This window comes from Gossypium arboreum, chromosome 1 (assembly GCF_025698485.1).
Source record: "Gossypium arboreum isolate Shixiya-1 chromosome 1, ASM2569848v2, whole genome shotgun sequence".
Classification (NCBI taxonomy): Eukaryota; Viridiplantae; Streptophyta; class Magnoliopsida; order Malvales; family Malvaceae; genus Gossypium; species Gossypium arboreum.
In genome coordinates, this window is record NC_069070.1 from 2,912,957 (window position 1) to 2,934,989 (window position 22,033).

A 22,033-nucleotide genomic window follows, 5' to 3' on the forward strand; every position below is an offset into this window, starting at 1 on the left:
GCAGAGAGGGATCTCAACCTCGATAGGTAGCATGACTTCCATTCCATAGACTAGAGAGAAAGGAGTTGCTCCCGTAGATGTTCGCACAGACGTGCGATATGCAAACAAAGCAAATGGAAGTTTCTCGTGCCAATCTTTATATGTCTCAGTCAATTTCCCAATGATCCTTTTGATATTTTTGTTGGCTGCTTCAACAGCCCCGTTCATCTTTGGGCGATAGAGGAATTATGATGCTTTATTTGGAACTGCTCGCACACTTCTTTCATCATTTTATTGTTCAGATTCGTGGCATTATCTGAAATGATTCTTTCAGGCAAACCATACCGGCAAATGATCTCCTTTTTCAAAAACTTGCAAACTGCAGTCCTCGTCACATTGGCAAATGAAGCAGCTTCTATCCATTTTGTGAAGTAATCGATAACCACAAAAATGAATCGATGTCCATTTGATGCTTTTGGAGAAATTGGCCCTATAACATCCATGCCCCACATAGAAAAAGGCCACGGAGAAGTCATGACGTGAAGGGGCGAAGGGGCTACATGAATTTTATCGCCATAGATTTGACATTTGTGGCATTTTCTGGCAAAACTAATACAGTCGCTTTCCATCGTCACCAAGAGTAATCGAGTCTCATAATCTTTCCGCCATATCGAAACCATTGGCATGTGTCCCACAGATTCCTTCATGGACATCTTCAAGTATCTTTCTAGCTTCGATATCATCCACGCATCTCAAAAGTACTTGATCCTTTCCTCTTTTATACAGGATATCCCCATCAAGAACAAATCCCGCTGCCATTCTTCTGATTGTTCTTTTGTCGTTCTCATTCGTTTGTTCGGGATAGCTTTGATTCTTGATATATTCTAAGATATCATGGAACCATGGCCGTCCGTCTGCCTCTTTCTCAATGCTACAATAGTGTGCAGGGACCTCGTATATGCTCATTTTGAGGGGCATTATTTCTGCTTCTTTACTTGCTTTGAACATTGAGGCCAAAGTGGCTGTATGTCACCACCATTGGTTCTCTTCTCGGAAGTAATGAAAAGTTATTTCTTTGAATTCCTTGATCAATCCACCACTAAATCGCAGACTTAATCAATTTTGAGCCCTCACTTCCCACTCTCCACGGATTTGGTAAATCACTAGGGCTGAGTCCCCGTACACCTCCAAGATCTCGATGTTTCGCTCGATAGCTGCACGAAGCCCCATGATACAGGCCTCATACTCTGCGATATTATTGGTACAGAAGAAGTTCAGTCTTGTGGTGAACGGATAATGATTCCCATCTGGTGATACCAGGATTACTCCAATTCCATGCCCTAGAGCATTTGACGCACCATCAAAGCACATCTTCCATGACTTCTCTTTTGATGACTCGGATTCTATTTCTGTGATACACATTAAGTCTTCGTCTGGGAAATCGAATCTTAAAGACTCATATTCCTCTGTCGTTCGAGTTGCTAAGAAGTCAGCTATTGCGCTCCCTTTTATCGACTTCTGATTTACATAGGCAATGTCATATTCCGAAAGGAGGATCTGCCATCGTGCCATTCTTCCTGATAGTGCCGGCGATTCCATCATGTATTTTATTGGGTCCAGCTTTGAAATTAGCCATGTCGTGTGATACAACATATATTGTCTGAGTCTCCGAGCTACCCAAATCAGAGCGCAACAATATTTCTCAATGGACGAATATTTTGCCTCATATTCAGTGAACTTTTTACTGAGGTAATAGATCGCTTTTTCTTTCTTTCCTGACTCGTCGTGTTGCCCCAGTATGCAACCCATTGAATTTTCGAACACAATCAAATACAAAATCAATGGTCTTCCAGGAGTTGGCGGTACTAGTACTTGGAGGATCGGACAAATATTGTTTTATCTTATCAAAGGCCACCTGGCATTCCTCGTTCCATTCTCCCGGGTTATGTTTTCGAAGAAGCCGAAAGATTGGGTCGCATTGGTTGGTAAGTTGAGCGATAAATCGGGCGATGTAGTTTAATCTCCCTAAAAATCCTCTAACTTCCTTTTGCGTGCGCGGAGGTGGTAACTCTTGGATGGCTTTTATTTTATCTGGATCAACTTCGATACCTCTTTCACTGACAATGAAGCCTAGCAACTTTCCCGAGGTAGCCTCAAATGTACATTTGGCTGGATTAAGCTTTAGCTGAAACTTTCTCAGCCTTTCGAACAACTTCTTGAGGTTCACTACATGCTCTTCTTCCCCTCGGGATTTGGCAATCATGTCGTCGACGTAGACCTCTATTTCTTTGTGCATCATGTCATGGAATAACGTTACCATAGCCCTCTGATATGTTGCCCCAGCATTCTTTAACCCGAATGGCATCACCTTGTAGCGTAACGCCCCCACATTGTTATAAAGGTAGTTTTCTCCATATCCTCAGGGGCCATCTTGATCTGATTATACCCCGAGAATCCATCCATGAAAGAAAATAATGAATGTTTTGCTGTGTTGTCCACCAACGTGTCAATATGTGGCAAGGGAAAGTTATCTTTTGGGCTTGCTCGATTCAGGTCTCGGTAATCCACGCACATCCGTACTTTGCCATCCTTCTTTGGTGCCGGAACTATGTTAGCCACCCATTCTGGATATTTGGTGGCTTGTAGGAAGCCAGCATCAAATTGCTTCTTGACTTCCTCTTTTATCTTCAACAGCATTTCGGGTCTCATCCGCCTTAATTTTTGCTGGATAGGCTTGCATTCTGGCTTTAATGGGAGCTTATGGACCACTAAATCTTCATCTAGCCCTGGCATGTCCTGGTATGACCATGCGAAAACATCTTTGTATTCGCGGAGTAGAGTGATCAAACTATGCCTGGTATTTTCTGAAATAGAAGTCCCAATCTTCACTTCTTGTTTCCTCTCTTCAGTGCCCAAATTTATTGTTTCCACAGATTCTTCATGAGGGTGAATCTGTTTATCCTCTTGTTCGACCATTCTTCACAATTCAGGAGACGAGACATAATCTTCAGCATCTTCTTTGGCTTCAAATTCTCCTAAGCAAACAGCCTTCTCAAAATCAATTTCATGATTCGTAACGGGCTTATTCATGTCGTCAATATCTGAGCACCTGAAAGTTGAATGGAAAAGGAAGCTATAGGGGGACATCCAAGTATTAGAAACGACAAACAAAATGTTATGTCATGGCAATGAGGCAAATGTACTGATAGGCTATGAAATGAGAAAATGATTATGAAATTAGTGATAATGCGAAAAATCGTGACAAAATGCATCTTCATTGATATTCATTTAAATGATAAAGAGCGAATGCAAGCTCTTACAAAAGAATTCCATTATATCTAAGGACACAATAGAAGGTTAATGTTTAGCATTACTCTGAAGACTTATAAACTACAAGAAGCTCCTCAGTAGTCCAATTGTTCAACGTGAACCCAGGAGGGCAAGGGCGTATCCTCGAGATATCTTTGCTTGCACCCGCTCCTTTGTCAATGACATTTATACTGACATTCTGAAAACCCCTTTCAATTAACCCCAGCATGTTTCGTGGATCATCTTGTCCAGGGTACATTATTCCCACAGATGTAAATGTTTTTGACAGAGGAGGGTACCCTATTGGTTCCTATTCTGGTTTTCGGCCCAAAGTTCTTGCAATTCTTCTCTCTTGATCCTTCTTCCACTGTCTTCTTCTTTGGCGCATGTCAGGCTGGAACCCCAAACCGTATCGGGCCTTGTGATGCACTGGCTTTAAAGCCCTAACTATACCTTGTAGGTGTCTCCCTAAACCTCTTCTCGCACGAGCTCCCCTTCCTACGGTCAACTTGACACTCATTCTAGTATTTTTCGACAGTTTTGGCATCGGAATCCTATTTCCTTCAGCGACGAAAGTGGCATTGACGAATTCAAGGGATCGAAAGGAACATTCCACTGTGTCCTTGCTTACTTCCAGGTATGGCGTATCAGCAGAGATAGATGCGACAATGTCTTCTTCGCCCTCGATTGTGACCAAACAGCCATCCATGATAAATTTCACCTTTTGATGGAGAGATGATGGGACTGCTCCAGCAGAATGGATCCAAGGTCTTCCCAAAAGGCAGTTGTAAGAGGGTGTAATGTCCATGACTTGGAACTCGACATCATAAATGTAAGGGCCCACTTCCAAAGGGATTTCGATCTTTCCCATGACTTCGCGCCTCGTCCCGTCGAATGCCCTTACCGTGGAATGACAGGGCCTTAAGTAGGACAAATCTATCGGTATTTTGGAAAGTGTGGCCAGTGGCATAACATTTAACGCTGACCCATTATCGATGAGTACGTTTGGTATTATGTATCCCTTGCAACGAGTCATGATATGCAGCGCTTTCACCAAGCCTCTACCATTTGGTGGTATCTCATCATCACTAAAAGAGATGAAATTGTCCACATTCAGATTGTTCACCCACTTATCAAGCTTTTCGACAGATATGTTGTTGGCCACATAAGCTTGATTTAACACCTTCAATAAAGCATTCCGGTGTGGCTCTGAATTTAACAGTAGAGATAGAACTGAGATTCGTGCTGGCTGCTTACTCAATTGTTCCACCACACTATACTCACTGTGCTTAATAAATTTTAAGAATTCTTGAGCTTCTTCCTCATTCACAGGCTTTTTAATTTCTTGCGCGGGTGGAATTTCTTGCTCGACTTCGACTTCGTGCATCACTGCTTTCCCTTTTTGCTTCAAGTCGCTACTTTTCTTTATCGGTTCAACTTCTTTAGAATAGCACCGTCCCACTACGGGTAAAATGACCTACTTCCCCAATGTCTTCGGGCCAGGGTTCAAGCATTTCACCTTCGTGTAACGATGTTGACGCTGTACTTCCACGTCTCGCTTTTATTGTCCTTATATGGGAAAGGAGATGGTACTTGATTATCATTTTGGTTTCACGGCTCCTTCTTCGCGCCATAATAGATTATTAACGGTCGGTCGGCGCTATATGGGAAACCTGATGATTGATTGTCAGAGGCACATATTTCTCCACTATCGGCCTCTTTGGCTTTACAAAAAATCCCAATCTCCTTATTGTCCATCATACTTTGCAGTAAATTTCTGAATTCCTTGCAGGACTGAATGTTATGCTCCCCCATACCATGGAGCTCGCAAAAACTGTAACCTTTTGCATCTTTTTCTTTGGATACCCCGTTAAAACGATGGAGTAACCCTTTTTCACTTAGTACCTCCCAGATTCTCTGCAGAGGTGTTCTTACTTCAGAAACCCATCTTCTATTTTGTTGTTTATCCTCCTCTCCTCTCAAGGCCACATTCCCTTCTGTGGTTTGGGAATGGATTCCTGGTCAGATCGCCAGTACCATCAAATCGCAAAATGCCCGCATCGATGAGCCCTTGAACTCTCCTTTTGAAAGCGAGACAGTTCTTAGTAGAATGCCCTTGGTTCCCCGCATGGTATGCGCAACTAGCATTTGGGTCGTACCATTTTGGGTATGGAGGTTTAAGGGGGGCCATGTAGTGGGGAGATATCAATTGTTTCTCCAGAAGTTTTGGGTACAATTCCCCATATGATACAGGAATAGGGGTGAATTGCTGTCTCTCGGGATTGGGCCTTGTTGGTCTTGGCTCATTTCTGGGTTGGCTTTGAGTGGGTAGAGTGTTTTGTGGGAATGTGGTGACGGGCCTTTGGTTATTCATGGCGTATCCAGGATAGGAAGGAGGTGATGCTTGGTAGTGAGGAGGATAATATAAATTCGGGGGTGGATAATTTCGAGGTCGGGGTTGGTTAGGATACGAATTGGGAATGTAACGACTCCCAGTTCCCACCATGTGGGCTTCTGGCTCTTTCTTCCTTACGGGTGTTGCTTTTCTTGAGCCTTCTGATCCTTCCATTCTACTGCTCTTGACGGCATTCTCTATGAGTTCACCGGATATTACGATATCCAAAAAATCCTTCGTAGCACTTCCCACCAGCTTGTCATAGAATGGTGCTTTCAGAGTATTGATGAAAAGGATTGTTATCTCAGTCTTAGTCAGTGGAGGTTCCACTTGGGCCTAGATATCTCTCCATCTTTGCGCATACTGTCTAAAGGATTCTGCTGGTTTCTTCTCCATCATTTGCAAGGTCATACGGTCTGGCACCATCTCCGATACATGTTTGTACTGATCGCAAAATGTCGACGCCAAGTCCTTCCAGATCGAATCTTTTCTCTACTAAGTTGATTGTACCAATGAGAGTGACCTCGTTAGACTATCTTGAAAGCAATGTATGAGTAGTTTATCCTCGCTCACATAACCATCATTTTTCGAGAACATGACCAGATGCGCCTTTGGACATCTTGTCCCATCATACTTCTCAAAATCGCACTTTGAACTTCGGGGCAAAATCGGATCGGTACCAAATCGAGTTTTTGGCACCTAGTGCGAGAAGACTTCAAGGTTTTCTATCGCTTTGAGTCTTTCCTCTAGACTCCTATATTTTGCGTCATGGTTATCCGATTTCAACTTGGCTACCTCTGTTGGGTCATCCAGATCTGGAACTAGTGGATCAGCAGGACTAGCCCCTGGGTTTGACGCGAATATTCCTTGCCCCAAATTAGTGAGTGGAGCAGGTGGCATAGGTCGATGTTCCAAGCCAGTGGGTTCCCCTTGAGTATACCCTCTTTGTGTTGTATATGCGAGCGGTGGAGTGAATCCTGGAGGATAGAGTGGATCCTGGTCGTGGTGAATTCTTGATCGAGATTCTTCAATGTCAGGACTTCGCATGGGTCCCTTTCCTTTAACTAAGGCTGACATCATCTCCATCATCTTGGCCATTTGATCTCTTTGCTCGAGTGATTCCTCTCGAGATCTCACCATTAGGTCTCTCGTTTCTTGTTGCGATTTGGCCAGTTGCTCTTGCAATTCCTTTTGAGCCCTCTCCAACCTTTCAATTTTCTCATTGAATTCAGCCTCCATCACTCTAGCTCGTCGGCGCGTTTTATACTGATGACGTGGTTCCAGTCTTGTGGTATTACAACTGTGAATTATATATTTCGTCTTCAGTGACCGAGTGCGGAATATGCAATGTATGGATGAATGCATGAATGAATACACGAATGTCAAAATGTTAGTTATGCAAGGAATGCAAAAAAAAATGGCGTTAATTTCAAGGTAGCCCCATATTTAGGCATTTCATTTATCAACATAGTCTATTACACAAAGTTTCCATTTTTCCAACGGTTACACAAATTTCCTAGCCATATTGCCTTGCTTCTTCACTTGCTCTAAAAACTCTGATATGTTCGATCTTTGGCTCGGAGGGAATTGGCAACTGAGAACTTCGGCTTCATCTGATAATTGAACAACTTGCATAGCCCTTTGCGAATTTCATTGATCAAGAAGTCGAGTTGCATTTCTTTTTCTTTGAGAGTTCCTTCATACGCGTGAATGTCCCTATCGCATCGCTTTCACTCTTTTCTTCTAGAGCCTTCAGAGGTTATCTAATTGTTGTTGATGAGATTGCAGCATATTTTCTAGATCTCGTGTTTTCCTTTTTAATTCTTGATGTTCAGACTGACTATTCGCCAATTCTGCAGTCGTTATTTCATACTCGGCGTTCTTCCTTCTTAACTCTATCACAGCGCGCGCAGTCTTTTCCTCCTTTTTCTTTGCTTTTCCCTTCCAAAACTCCATTCTGCCCTTGATATTGCTAATTTTTTCCTTCCATTCTGCTGTCGACTTGCCCAACCCGCTATTCTTTATAGTGTTTCTTAATTTCTTGTTTTCCAAATGAAGGTCCCTTAAGTCGTTTCTCACAATCTCGGCTTCTCTTTGTACTTTTTCAGTTCTGGATCTTTCAACCTGAACTTCGATCTTCAGTTGATAGTTTTCTTCTTGAAGGGCACTAAGGTCCCGAGACATCTTGGCCTTTTCTCGTTCGAATTCTTGTCTTGCCATTTCTAGCTCAGACGGCGTTTCCTCCGAGAAAGGATTCTGGATGGTGTAGTTTCTTGACGAGATTTGCTGACTATTTACCCGTTGCTTCCTCCATATGTCGTAGTCTTGGGTAAGGGTATCAGCATACAAAGCTAATTCCATGAAATGAATTTCCTTCCAAGACTTTGCAGTGTCTCGGACTCTCTTCATATACCCTTCACCCGCGAAAGTGAACTCGAACTGTGCTAATCCTCCAGTTGCGGGGAGGAATTGTCGCGAAGAAAATTGTCTTTGGACCAATAGCGGAGCATATCCAACTCCTCCCCATAACCCAAGTAAAGGTACCCAATCTTGGCTTCCACATTTGTATAGCAGAATTGAAGGACGGATCCAGGGTGCTCTCCATGTTATATCCTCGGCGCGAAGATTCTGAAAGACTGATACCCAATGTTGCTCGGTGACTTCCTTCGGCCATTCTTTCTTGAGGTAAGCTTCTAGCGGGGAGAATGTTTTAGAAAACATATGGAACGGAGTGCGCTCTACCTTCCAGAAGTGACTCAAAATCCAAACATTGAGCAATCACAAGATCCGATAAATCGCCCCTCCCCTTTTCTTCGACAACTACTAAGGGACCTGAAGGTCTCGGCTAGGATGGTCGGGACAGGGTTGATTCCTTGTTTTAACCTTTCGAAGAAATCAACTACTGCAACTTCGAGATGTCCGAGAACTTTTGGGAAAATGACCAAACCATACATGGCCAAAGCGAATAGATTTACCCTTTTCAGTATGTCGGGATGGTTCAGAGCCAAATCTCGTAGGGAGGACCATGGAATGCAAATGGTTTCATTCTTCTTCTTTATCTGTTTTTCAGCCCATGCGTCGGTCATGTCTGTCAGTCTCACTAACTTTTTCTTGAAGGTCATCGGCTTAGGCTCCTTCACATATATTTTGCCGAATTGTACATTGTCGATGCGGAGTAAAGTAGCATACTCTTCTATGGTCGGAGTCATGTCTTCTTGATTGAAGGTGAAACACTGATGAGCTGGGTCCCAGAACCGAACCATGGCTTGAATCAACTGTTCGTCTACACGGATGGTGATCAGGTGAGCTATATCTCCATACCTCTCAGTGAAAATGTCTCTAGTGTCTGAATACCACTGATTCCAAATTCGAACCAAATCCTCAAAGTTATTTTGGCGAACATTTACAGTTATATGTTCGGGCAAATTGGCAACACACCCTTCCACTAGACTATCCCCTTTTCTTTCTCGAGTTTTAGAGACCATTCCCAACCACGGCATTCTTCTCGCTATTTGTGTAATTGACTCCTCCATCAGAAACCCGTTTTTTGGCAACCAACCTTTAATCAACACCTTCCTAATAGGATGCCTATGATGCATGATGAAAGTAAAAATAAAAACAAACAAACTTGGTTAGTAAACACAACAAATATAATTTGAAGAACAAACTAAACTACCCAATCCAATTATTTTGCATAAACGGTGTAAATGAAAGGCAAAAGGCATTTTCCCCGTGTACTTGTTTTGGTGACTATAAGCGGACAGAAGTTCGACATGGCTCTAATTGGATAGCTCGTATGGTTCATTATATGCAGTCTCGGTTCTAGACAGGTACTCGAATTGCTCGTACTATCATCTGCTAAGATTAGCACGAAGCCTCGGTCATAACCCATCACAGGCTCACGAGTTCAATTCGAGGGATTACATTTACTTATGCCTATGCGGAGGGACAAGTTAACTCACGAAAGCATAAGTCATATGTAACCCGAAAGTATTCACTAGCCTGTACGGAGGGACGAGTTAACTCACGAAGGCGTAGCGTTTACTTTCACTTAAACGGACGGGGCCCGGGTAAAGAGCTCATGTTATGCGAAAATGCAAGTGCACGGTGTGTGGGGAAAAACTCATAAACCTTTACGTTTTACTTAAAGAAACCAAACCAAAATTAAAACCATAAAAATCGAAAACTAAAAAACAACCGAATAAGCAAGTTAGAAGAATCATTTACGACATGATACAAATGCATGAATTTTGAAAACGAGATTTTCGGATCACGACCAAATATTTACTTTGAAGAAGGAAATTTTAAAATTTTGACAAAACGTGTTTAATTCCAGACACGACTCTCAAAAAGGTTTCCCCAGTGGAGTCGCCAGCTGTAGCGACGTAAAAATTTTGTGGATTCGGGTCGCTAAGTTGTGGCGGTTTATTAGAAAATTGGAAATTGAAGTTTGGTTTTAAAATAAACCGGGAGTCGCCACCGATCCTTTTTATAGGTGTGATCGGACACCTTATAAAATTATTTTTGAAATGAAAAGAAATGAGTTTAAGTCCACGTTAAAATCCAGAGAAAAAATAGGGTTCGGGAGTCAGTTACGCGCGAGGAAGGTATTAGCACCCTCGCGACGCCCAAAATTGGTATCTCATAAACACATGTTGTCTTGATTTTCAAAAATACGAGTTCAAAGTAATATTTAATCGTGATCCGATCAAAACACGAGAAACTTCAAGTTTCATTTTCTTTTGAGAAGGACATATCGTTTTAACACGAGCCGTCAAATTCCATCCAACATAGCGATGAAATTCGACAACTTAATATTAAATCGGCATGTTTCCTTATTTATTGAAATTAAAAATTATGAGTAAAACATTATTTAAAATAAGCATTCGTGAATAAAACAAAATAACGATGCAATTAATAATGAAATATTATAACTGACAATATTAAAACAACAATATTAATATTTACAAACTAGAAATGATGTACTACCAATATAATAAGAAAAATAATATATTCACAACGACAATAGAAAATAACACTATATACATAAAATATACATATATATACGTATAATATAGTTATAAAAAATACATACAACATATAGTATTAAGAATAAATACAATATATATGGTATTAAAAAGTATAGTATTAAAAACATGACATAATATATACATGATGTGGTATAAAAAATCATATAATTATGATGGTATTTAAAATATATACAAATAATATGGTATTAAAGGTATATACATAAGATATTAAAATATATAACTAGTAATGTTAAAACATATACATAATAATACACCTAAAATATTAAAAGCCTATATATATAATACATATAAAATATACATATATAATACAATATTAAAATATTTACATAATATATATATTTTAGGATAGATAAATATAGATAACCAATAATAATGCCACATGAGTATGTACATAAATATATTAAATACATACACATATAATGGATATACATATAGTAGAATGTAAACCAATAATAATAATAATAATAATAATAATAATAATAATAAATAACAGAAATGAGACAAAATAAATTCGAAAATAAGGCAGTAAATTGACAAAAAGGGCTAAATTGAACTTAAAACAACATTTTGGGGCGAAATTAGAAATAAAATAGTAGGAAAGGACTATCTTGAACACGCGTGAAAACAATCGGGATCAAAAAGCACAATTTTCCCATCTATTAAAACGCTGCGCAGTGTGGGGGACCAGAATGATAAACGGGCAAAACTCTGGGGCCAAATTAAAATATTTAAAAAACCTGATTGTAAAATAGCAAAAATGCGGAAGGGCCGATCGCGCAATTAGCCCTTCCGCTTCAAAAACACGCGGACCACGGCCGGACGGGTCAGTCGACCGACCGCATCAAAACGGCGTCGTTTTCTGCTTTAAATCTGGGTACCAAAACGGTACCGTTTTACTGGGCTATAAATAGCCTAAAAACTTGAAAAAAAAATCATTTGAAGGAGAAGAAAGAAAAAAAAGAAGAGAGAAAAGGAGAGGGGAGAAAGGAGAGAGGGAGAGGGGAGAAGAGAGGGCTTGCGGCCGTGGGGGCCGGTCACCGGACGGCCATCGAGGTCATGCCGTGCCACACGGCCATCATGGAGAGGTAAAGAAAAAAAATTATTTTTTTCCCTTTTTTATTTTTGTTATTTTTATGTATATCTGTATAGTTTATATAGGAAATATATATTTTATGTAGATATAGATTCGAAAAAATGAAAAGAAAGAAGAAAAAAAGGAAAAAACAAATAAATAAATAGACCTTGATTCCTCTTCTAATCTGTTTTACTGTCACTTTGATATCTGTATTGAAATCCTTTTGATATTCTTTGCTTTTGAACTACTATGATCCTCCTTTGAAATATTGATATTACTGTTTTTATTGAAAACTCAAAAAGAAATCCACCCTCTTTACAATGTTGTGTTTTTGGCTCTTTATAGCCATTCGAGCACTGTCTTCTTTCTCTACAACTTGATGTTTGCGTGTCCCCTTTGTTTTGCAGGGTATGGCCGGTGTTGGTGGTGGGAGTGTCAGACGGCATGGGCAAGACTAGGTCTCGGCAGAGAGGAAGTGGTCTGGCAACGTGGGGTGAGTGATCGCAAGACATGGGGCGTGGTAGCCAAAGGCAGAGGGGTGTGCGGCGCAAGTAGGGGGTTTGGTACTGGGCTTTAGGGTTAGCTAATGGGTTGGGCTTAGGTTAGTGGGTCCGATGGTTTGGGTCTGGTTGTAAATGGGTTTGGGTAGGTTAATTGGGCTTGGGTAGGTTAATTAGGGACTATTGGGCTATTCGGGCTTGATTGTAACAGGCCAAAATTGGCCTACAACAATAGTTATATTTTCTCAATTAAAAGCTTGAAGTGTGTTGAACTTGAAGCAGGAAAGCTTGATGAATAAAATCTTATAATTTCATGAAATCAGGGTTTTGTAATATTTAATTTTTGTAATTTTAGGATGCCCCCATCCTCACCAATGAATAAATCCGTTACCCAACCATCACTTCAAACCTTATTTTCCACCAAAAGCAAACATTAAGAACATATACTTCACTTCACAAACTTGTAATCTATGCTGCAACACACGCAACCCAAATCATTCCTTTTTATCTTCTATATATACCTTCAACAATGGCTCCATCTCCGCTTTTATTACCTTTTAATCCCAAATTTCATACCGAAAACAATAGCCCATATTACTTCTATTCCTCCACCTAAACAAAATGGCTCAATCCTTTGCATTCGGGATTGCCGGAAAAGTACTGGAGAAACTAGGCAATGTTGCCTACGAAGGAATTTGCTCCGCATGGGGTGTTCGAAAAGAGTTCGAAAAGCTTAAGGACACCCTAGCTGCTATCAGAGCTGTGGTCCTGGATGCTGAACAACAACAGGCTCGTACCCAGGAGCTCAGTCTTTGGCTACAAAGGTTCAAAGATGCTTGCTACGACGTGGAAGATTTGATAGACGAGTTCGAGATCCAAGCATTGAGGAGGCAAGTCCTGGAACGGGGAAGCACTGGAAGGAAGGTACGCCATTTCTTTTCTGGCTCTAACCCTTTGGCATTTCGCTTTAGGATGGGCTATAAGATCAAAAAGGCAAACGAGATGTTGAATGAGATTGCAGCTAACAAGGCCAAGTTTCATCTCACTGAAAAACATGAAACTAATGTCATACATCGTGAGAGGGAAACCTACTCCTTTGTTAAGACATCTAGTGTCATCGGTCGAGATGAAGCTAAACAGCACCTAGTAAACTTCTTAACGGATCCAACTGATGGGGAAGATATCCCTGTCCTTCCCATAGTTGGGATCGGAGGTATTGGGAAAACTACCCTTGCCCAATTGGTGTTTAATGAGGAGAGTGTGAAGTCGCATTTTGAATTGAGAATTTGGGTGTGTGTTACAGAGGATTTTGACATCAAACAACTGATGATAAAAATCATTAAATCTGCCACTAGTATGAAATGCAAGGACATGAATAAGGAGGAATTACGTAAAGATTTACAAGATTGTTTGAATGGTAAACGATTTTTTATGGTATTAGATGATGTCTGGAACGACGACAACAAGAAATGGAGTGAGCTGAAAGATTTGTTGTGTGGGGGAGCCCAAGGGAGTAGAATAATTGTCACAACTCGTATCCGCAATGTGGCTACAATCACAGGCACAATCCTTCCATATGATTTAGAGCATCTTTCCTACGAGAATTGTCTATCATTGTTTCTTAAACTTGCCTTTAAAGAAGGTGAAGAGAAACAACACGATAATCTTGTAAGAATCGGGGAAGGAATTGTTCAAAAATGCAAAGGGGTTGCTTTGGCCTTGAAGACTTTAGGCAGCCTGCTCTGTTCAACTAGGGTACAACATGATTGGGAACTTGTGAGAGATAGTGACCTATGGAAGTTGAAACAGGAGGAAAATGACATCTTGCCTGCTTTAAAACTAAGTTATGATCATTTGCCCTGGTATTTAAAGCAATGTTTTGCCTTTTGTTCAGTTTTTCCAAAAGATTTTGAATTCAGCACTTTCCGTTTGATCCCATTGTGGATGGCAAATGGCTTTTTGCAATCACCATACGAAAATGAAGAGCCAGAAGATATTGGGAAGCAGTATATACAAGAGCTACAATCAAGATCTTTCTTCCAACAAGTTGAACCTGAGTCTTTCTTTTCCAACTTCAAAATGCATGATTTATTTCATGATCTTGCATTATCAGTGGCGCAAAATGAGGTGAATTCATGTAACCATTATTCGACTGGGAATGTTCGACATTTATGGTTTGATCTATCAAAGCAAGATGTTTCCCAGTTGCCAAATAACTTGAGCCGTCTGCAATCACTTTTCTTGGAAGATGAAGGCAAGGCTGATAGCGAATCTCTTATTGCAAAAGTCATCTCAAGGTCTAAACATTTAAGGGTGCTAGATTTGGCTTGCTGCAGTTTAAAGCAATTGTCAAACAGCATACGTTATCTGAAGCAGTTGAGAGTTTTGAGCCTAGCCTACAATGGAAATATAAAAAGACTTCCAAATTGCATTTGCAATTTGCTGAGTTTGCAAACACTAAACCTTGCTGGATGTAGGGGAATTGAAGAGTTGCCAGAAGACATAAGGTACCTGATTAGTCTTAGACAATTAACGGTGACAACAAAACAGACGCGTTTGCAAGAGAATGGAATATCGTGCCTAACTTCTCTTCGGACTTTGGCCTTTTCTGAATGTGAAAATTTAGAAAAATTGTTCGAAGACATTCAAAACCTAACAGCCCTCCGAGAATTGATTATATATGAATGCAAAAACTTGGTTTCATTGCCACAAGGTTTAAAATACCTAACTGCATTAGAAAATTTGGCAATTTCGGATTGTGAAAAGCTTGATCTCATTATGGAGGAGTTGGAACTTGAGAGGAAAGAAGATGGTAGCCTTCGAAAATTGTGTATTGAAGGAGTGCCAAAGCTGGAGTCACTACCGCAATGGATTTTTCTAGGATCCACCAAAGCATTGCAGCACTTGTATATCGGAGAATTGGAGAATGTCTTGCTGTTACCAACGTGGTTTCAACATCTCACATCACTCCAAAGCCTTAAAATTGATGATTGCTCAAAGCTGTCGTCTTTACCTGAAGAGATGCAACACCTCACATCCCTTCAAAGTCTTGAAATTGATGATTGCCCAGCGCTGTCGTTTCTGCCCAAAGGAATGCAACACCTTACTGCACTCATAAGATTAAAGATTGAAGGGTGTCCAAAATTAAGCAAAAGATGCATTAAAGAAACCGGTGAAGATTGGCCTATGATTGCTCATGTCCGAAAGATTATTGTGAAGCGATGAAGACCTCAACAACACAGGATGAATAAATAAGGTAAGTTATCAAATACAACTCTATTTGATATATATATATATATATATCTTATTAGCTTTTAAAATGATAATATTTCTAAATCAAATTAAGCACCAAATACTACTTTATTTCTCATTAACATAATTGAAATTTATCTTTACATCTCTTCGCTTTTAAAAATTAAAAGACCTCAACAACAAAGGATGCATAAATAAGGTAAGTCATCAAATACAACTCTATTTGATATATATATATATCTTATTAACTTTTCATCAAATACTACTCTATTTGATATATATATATATATCTTATTAGCTTTTTAAATGTTAATATTTCTAAATCAAATGAAGCACCAAATACTACTTTATTTCCCATTAACATAATTGAAATTTATCTTTACATCTCTTCATTTTAAAAATTAAAAGAAATTTGTATAATACCTCAGTTTAATGTTATGGTAGTGTTTTTCTACCAAAATTTATTATCTATTAAAATTGCAGGTCAAAATTTGAAGATGTTGAAGTTGTTTTTGCTGCTCTCTCTCTCTCTCTATATATATATATATTAAAGTCTTTAAATTTTTTTGTATTTCCAAAAACTTACAGAATCTCTTAACGTTATTAATGTGGTTCCAACCTCACATCGCTTCAATGCCTTCATATTAGAAATTGCCTCAAGTTGTCGTCTCTACTAGACAACTGTGAATACTGGACTAAGATTAATCATGTCCCTGAGATTTATTATAATGTTTTTAAGACAACAACAGATGATGAATAGATAAGGTAAGTCACCAAACACAACATTTTTTTTTCTTTTTTTTAGTGAATAAACACTACACTATTTGATACATATATCTTATTAACTTTTAAATCAAATTAGACTAAATATTACTTTATTTCTTATTAACATAATTGAATTTTACCTACTCAGCAACTAAAACTTCAGTTTAAAGTATAATGCTTCAATTTAATGTTATGGTAGAGTTCTTCTAACATAACTTATTTATCTATTAAAGTGGTAGGTCAATTGGAGGACATTGAAATTGTTTTCGATCCATTTTTATACATGATGAAGTCTTTGAGTTGTTCGAGTTCTGTTGTTTATTTTTAATTTGATTTGTATCAAACACCATTGATATAATAATTTATTCTATGATGTGTTTAAATATAATATTTTTTATTTCATTCACCACAAATGAAAAATTCAAATTTTTATGTCGACTTGACTTGAATAACTTATTTTATTTATTTATCAAGACTTAATTAAAATAATAGTTATAATTTTTATTTAGTGTAACGCCCCGTATTCGAGACCGTTTCCGGAGTCGAACACGAGGTGTTAACGGACTTAATTCATTACTTAAACAGCTCATACAATTCATTTTAAAATTTCCAGACAAGCTGGCTAACTGCATCACAGTCGCTTTAAAAATCATATCTCGAGTTCCGAAACTCGAAATCCAATTCCGTAAATTTTTCCTGAAACTAGACTCATATATCTATCTACTAATTTTTTTCTAGAATTTTTTGTCGGGCCAATTAGTACAGTTTATTAGTTAAAGTCTCCCCTATTTCAGGGTTCAACTACTCTGACCTCTGTGTATTACGAATCAGATATCTCCCTGTACAGAGCTTCAATGACTATGCCGTTTGTCTCTAATAAAACTAGACTCAATAAGGAATTGTTCATATAAAGCATGACTTCTAATTATCTTTTTAAAATTTATGGTGAATTTCCAAAGTCAGAACAGGGGATCCAGAAATCGCTCTGGCCCTGTTTCACAAAAATTTAAACATCTCATAAAATATAGCTCATATACCTGTTTCGCTTCTTCCATATGAAAATAGACTCATCAAGCTTCGATTCCATAACTTATTCATTATTTAATTTCATTTCTACTATTTTTAGTGATTTTTCAAATTCACGTCACTACTGCTGTCTGAATCTATTTTATGGTAAATTTTACCTATTTCATGGTTTCCATAGATTAGCTAGCAATTTAGCATACATAACACCAAATATGATCATGATTAGCCATTCCAATGGCTAATCATTACCAAGCATTTCCATACCACTCAATAACCATATCATAAGACCATATACACAAAATGATTATAATGCTATACATGCCATACTCAAAATATACAAGCCATTATGCCAAGATGGTATACGGATAGTGTGAGCGTGCCTCCGACCGTTTCCGATTTCCGAGCTGGCTTGTCAACACTACAAGGAATGAAAAGGAGGGATTAAGCATAAATGCTTAGTAAGTTCACATGCAGATAGCAAGTAACATAACCATATAAGCAAACATAAAACATCATTTGCATAATCATCACCAAGACATTCATATCACATTTTCATTTATCATCTTACCATATTGTTGTTATATCGAGTTTTCAACCCGAGGGTTAAGTACATACCTGTTCAAAGTATCCATTTCACAAAACTTACCAATACGTCCCTTTCATCTTGAGTATTCCTCCATTTGAGTAGAACTTTACCCGTTGAACACATCGGAATATAATTCGGATACATGGAAAGTTTGCACATAAGTGCCACATATGTAGCCAAGCTACCATGTAACCCGCCCATAAGTGAACTCGGACTCAACTCAACGAGCTCGGGCGTTCGCATCCATAAGTGAACTCGGACTCAACTCAACGAGTTCGGATGCCTAGTTACATCTCACGAACTCGGACTCAACTCAACGAGTTCGGACATTCGCATCCATAGGTGAACTCGGACTCAACTCAACGAGTTCGGATGCCCAAATATCCTAATGACATGTCACTTGTATCCTAATCCATTCCTAAGGTTCAACGGGACCTTTTTCCCAATCATGTGTCTCAACCATCTTCTACGGAATGCCGATACCGATACTCGGTAGTATTTCACATTTTCCAAGTATATCACACAATTTGACATATTATCAAACAATTATCACGAGTATAATATTTCATAATAATTATCATATCATTTAAATAACATAAAAACATTTAAAATAATAACTATGTTACCAAAATTTACATATGAACTTACCTCGTATGCGAAAATGGCTACTTTTACCATTTCGTCCACAACTTGGTATTTTCCCCATTTTAGCCCGAATTTTAGTTTTCCTTGCTCTATCATTTAAAATATAGTCTAATTAGGACTCACATTATTCAAATTGACCCAAAATCATATTTTGAAAAAATTACAATTTTGCCCCTAAACTTTTGCATATTTACACTTTTGCCCCAAAGCTCATAAATTAAACTTCAGCCTATTTTCTTATGTTTTATGACATGCTGATCATTTTTCCCTTCTATGGCAACATCAAATTCTCACTCTAACATGTACTTATGACTATTAGGTATTTTTACCAATTAAGCCCTTTTGCTCGCTTTTCACTTAAAACCGAGTAGCACAAGTTGTCTAACATAATTTAAAACCTCATATTCTATCATAAAACACCAAAATACACAAATTTCACCTATGGGTATTTTTCCAAATATAAACCCTAGGTTGAATTATTGCTAGCATAAGCTTAATCGAGCTACCGGGACTCCAAAAACGTAAAAATCATTAAAAACGAGGCTAGAACGGACTTACAACCGAGCTTGGAAGCTTGAAAAACCCTAGCCATGGTTTCTCCTTGCTATATTCGGCCATGGGGTTGAAGATGAGCAAAATTGGCTTTTAATTTTGTATTTTAATTCATTTTACCCCTAAATGACCAAAATGCCCTTACTACTAAACTTTCCAAAAATTCCATCCATGTCCAATTTTTGTCCATAGACTTAGAAATTGGTAAAATTCTATTTAAGACCTCCTAATTAATATTTCAAAACAATTTCATACTAGAAGCTTCTAGAATGCAAGTTTTACAAATTATTCGATTTAGTCCCTAATTTCAATTTAAGCACTTTATGCATAAAATTTCTTCACGAAATTTTCACACAATCATGAAATCATATCATAGACCTCAAAATAATCATAAAATAATTATTTCTGTCTCAGATTTTGTGGTCACGAGACCACTATTCCGACTAGGCCCAAAATCAAGATATTACATTTAGTACTTTGATAATACAAATTTAAATATTTTATTTTATAAATATTATATGATTAAAAAACTCTACTTTTTCATGCATGGCATGTAACACTTTTAAAATTAATTTATAATGTCACATAGTATGTAATTTTATGCGTTTATAATGTAATCAATTTTGTAAAGATTATATTTTAATTACAGTAATTGAATTTGATCTACTCACCAAATAAAACTTCAGTTTAAAGTATAATGCTTCAATTTAATGTTATAGTAGTGTTCTTCTAACATAACTTATTTATTTATTAAAGTGGCAGGTCAATTGGAGGATGTTGAAGTTTTCTTCAATTCATTTTATATATGTTGAAGTCTTTGAATTGTTCGATTTCCATTGTTTGTTTTAATTTAATTTGTATCAAAGGTCATTGATATAATAATTTGTTCTGTAATGTGTTTAAATGTAACCATTCTTTATTTCATTCACCATAAATAAATAAACTCAAATTTTATGTTGACCTTACTTGAATAACTTATTTTATTTTATTTATTCATCAAGACATAATTGAAATAATGGTTAGAATTTTTATTTGGTACTTTGATAATACAAATTTAAATATTTTATTTAGTTAATATTAAATGATTAAAAAAAACTCTACTTTTTCATGTATGGCATTTAACACTTTTTAAATTAATTTCCAATGTCACATACGTTGCATGTGATTTTATGTGTTTAATATTTAATTAGTATTGTAAAGATTATATTTTAATTACAATAATTAATATAAAATAATATTTTTATTTGAATTGTTGAATATAATTAAATATTAACTTATCAATTCAAATGTTATAATAGAAAATTTTCAAATCATAATTAAAACATTTTAATATATTCAACATACAAATATACAAAATAGTTTTACATTATGTAATTAATGCAAAGTAATCTTATTCAAAACAATAATTAATTAACATAATTAAATTAATATTAATTAAGTGATAATTAATATGTTTAGAATTCTATTAAAGTAATAACTCTATTTAGCATAAATAAAATTAGCACAACTTGTTTTCTATATTTTATACTTAGTTCTCCAAGTAATAATTTTATTTTAAAATTAACGCAAAATTTTTAACTAATAATTGTAAATTAAATTATATATATATTGTTAAATATGTGATTATCGCAATTGCTATTAAATTATAAATATTTTTAAATGGATAATTATCACAACTTCTATTTTATTTCAATTTTTTATTTGAAAATATGAATTTAGTAATATGATGGGAAATAAAACGTATTCTCGTCAATCCAAATATTTTTCCAAACTCGTGCTTTTTTAATTTATATAAATAAGTTCAAAGGTTTTAAATTATAACTATTAGTTAAAATATGCCCTAAGTCTTTCTACTCGTTGTAAATTTAAAATTTAATATTTTTACTTTTTTTAAAATTTTAAAATTCAAATTAAACTATTAACTCTTTTAAAATTATTTTATTAAATTCAAGCTATTATAAAGTTACTTTTTAGTTAAAATTAATTTGTTAAAGTTATTGCATTTCAACTATAATATCATGTCAAAAGAAACAGAGATTATAACTTGGTTAAAAACTTGAATCTACATACTTTTTTTTTTTTTTAGATCATCCAACTTCCCATATTGTTTTCAGCACCTTCACATAAGCTATACCCATCATCAACATGTTGAAACTTGATGTGTACCTTTTCCGCCTGGACTTCAAGGAGGTGACCGATTGAGAATTGCTGTGCCAGTTGCGTTTCCTTTGGTTGATTTGCTTTAGTTGTAATCCAGTTTCTCCTGGTTCTTGAGCACTGCGGTTGTGTCACCTGCTAATTTTTCAGCCCTTATTTTGCGTATATTTCCTTCCTCAATTCTTGATTGAAACCCTGTTCAAACATTTCAAAACAACTACGTTAACATTGAATTGATTTTAGGTTAGTTTAAATAAATAAGATAAAATGAAATTTAATTGTTACTATAAAAATTTCAATCATATTATTACCGAATTAATCATTACAAAAGTCAGACGTTGAGTTATTTGATTACTAAATTATAAGTAATTTTTCATTTTAGTTATTTAATTAAAAATTTATAATTTAGTCATTGAATTATTTGAAAATTTTTATTTAAGTTATTGGATTGTTAAAATTGTTAGAATTCTAAATTGAGTTAGGATGATAAAATAGGACTCGTCAACTCAAATAACGCAAAAGTTTTTCACTCGATTCGATCAAATGCTCACCCCTAGATACACACCGATATGATCGGTACCAGCAGGAATTTGTATCAAAATGGAACCTATAGTTTGTTGTTTTGATTTATTATTGGAATAGAGCGTTCTGACTTGTATAGGCGATATTGGAACGATACCGACTACCATAGTTAAATCATTATTTGGGGTAAACTTAATAAGTACTTTCATATTGACATTT

At 36.9% G+C, this 22,033-nt stretch overlaps 1 protein-coding gene and 1 long non-coding RNA gene across 3 annotated transcripts; one reads left to right on the plus strand and one right to left on the minus strand.

The window, feature by feature from the left end:
* The first annotated feature begins 12,785 nt into the window (after positions 1–12,785).
* LOC108465531 (putative disease resistance protein RGA3) lies at positions 12,786–16,708 on the plus strand. 2 transcript variants are annotated; one of them, XM_017765869.2, is made up of 2 exons: positions 12,786–15,565; positions 16,045–16,708. In XM_017765869.2, the coding sequence occupies exon 1, from the start codon at positions 12,931–12,933 to the stop codon at positions 15,532–15,534; it is 2,604 nt and encodes an 867-aa protein (XP_017621358.1). In that variant the 5' UTR covers positions 12,786–12,930; the 3' UTR covers positions 15,535–15,565; positions 16,045–16,708. The 2 variants fall into 2 exon arrangements, with proteins under 2 accessions (XP_017621358.1, XP_052879639.1); XM_053023679.1 differs by having other exon boundaries at positions 16,560–16,708.
* A 784-nt stretch (positions 16,709–17,492) lies between these two features.
* LOC128290536 (uncharacterized) lies at positions 17,493–19,214 on the minus strand. The gene is made up of 3 exons (XR_008280404.1): positions 19,142–19,214; positions 18,587–18,672; positions 17,493–17,770 (listed from the first exon to the last, which is right to left on the minus strand). It is a non-coding gene; the product is annotated as an uncharacterized LOC128290536 (long non-coding RNA).
* Positions 19,215–22,033: the final 2,819 nt, after the last annotated feature.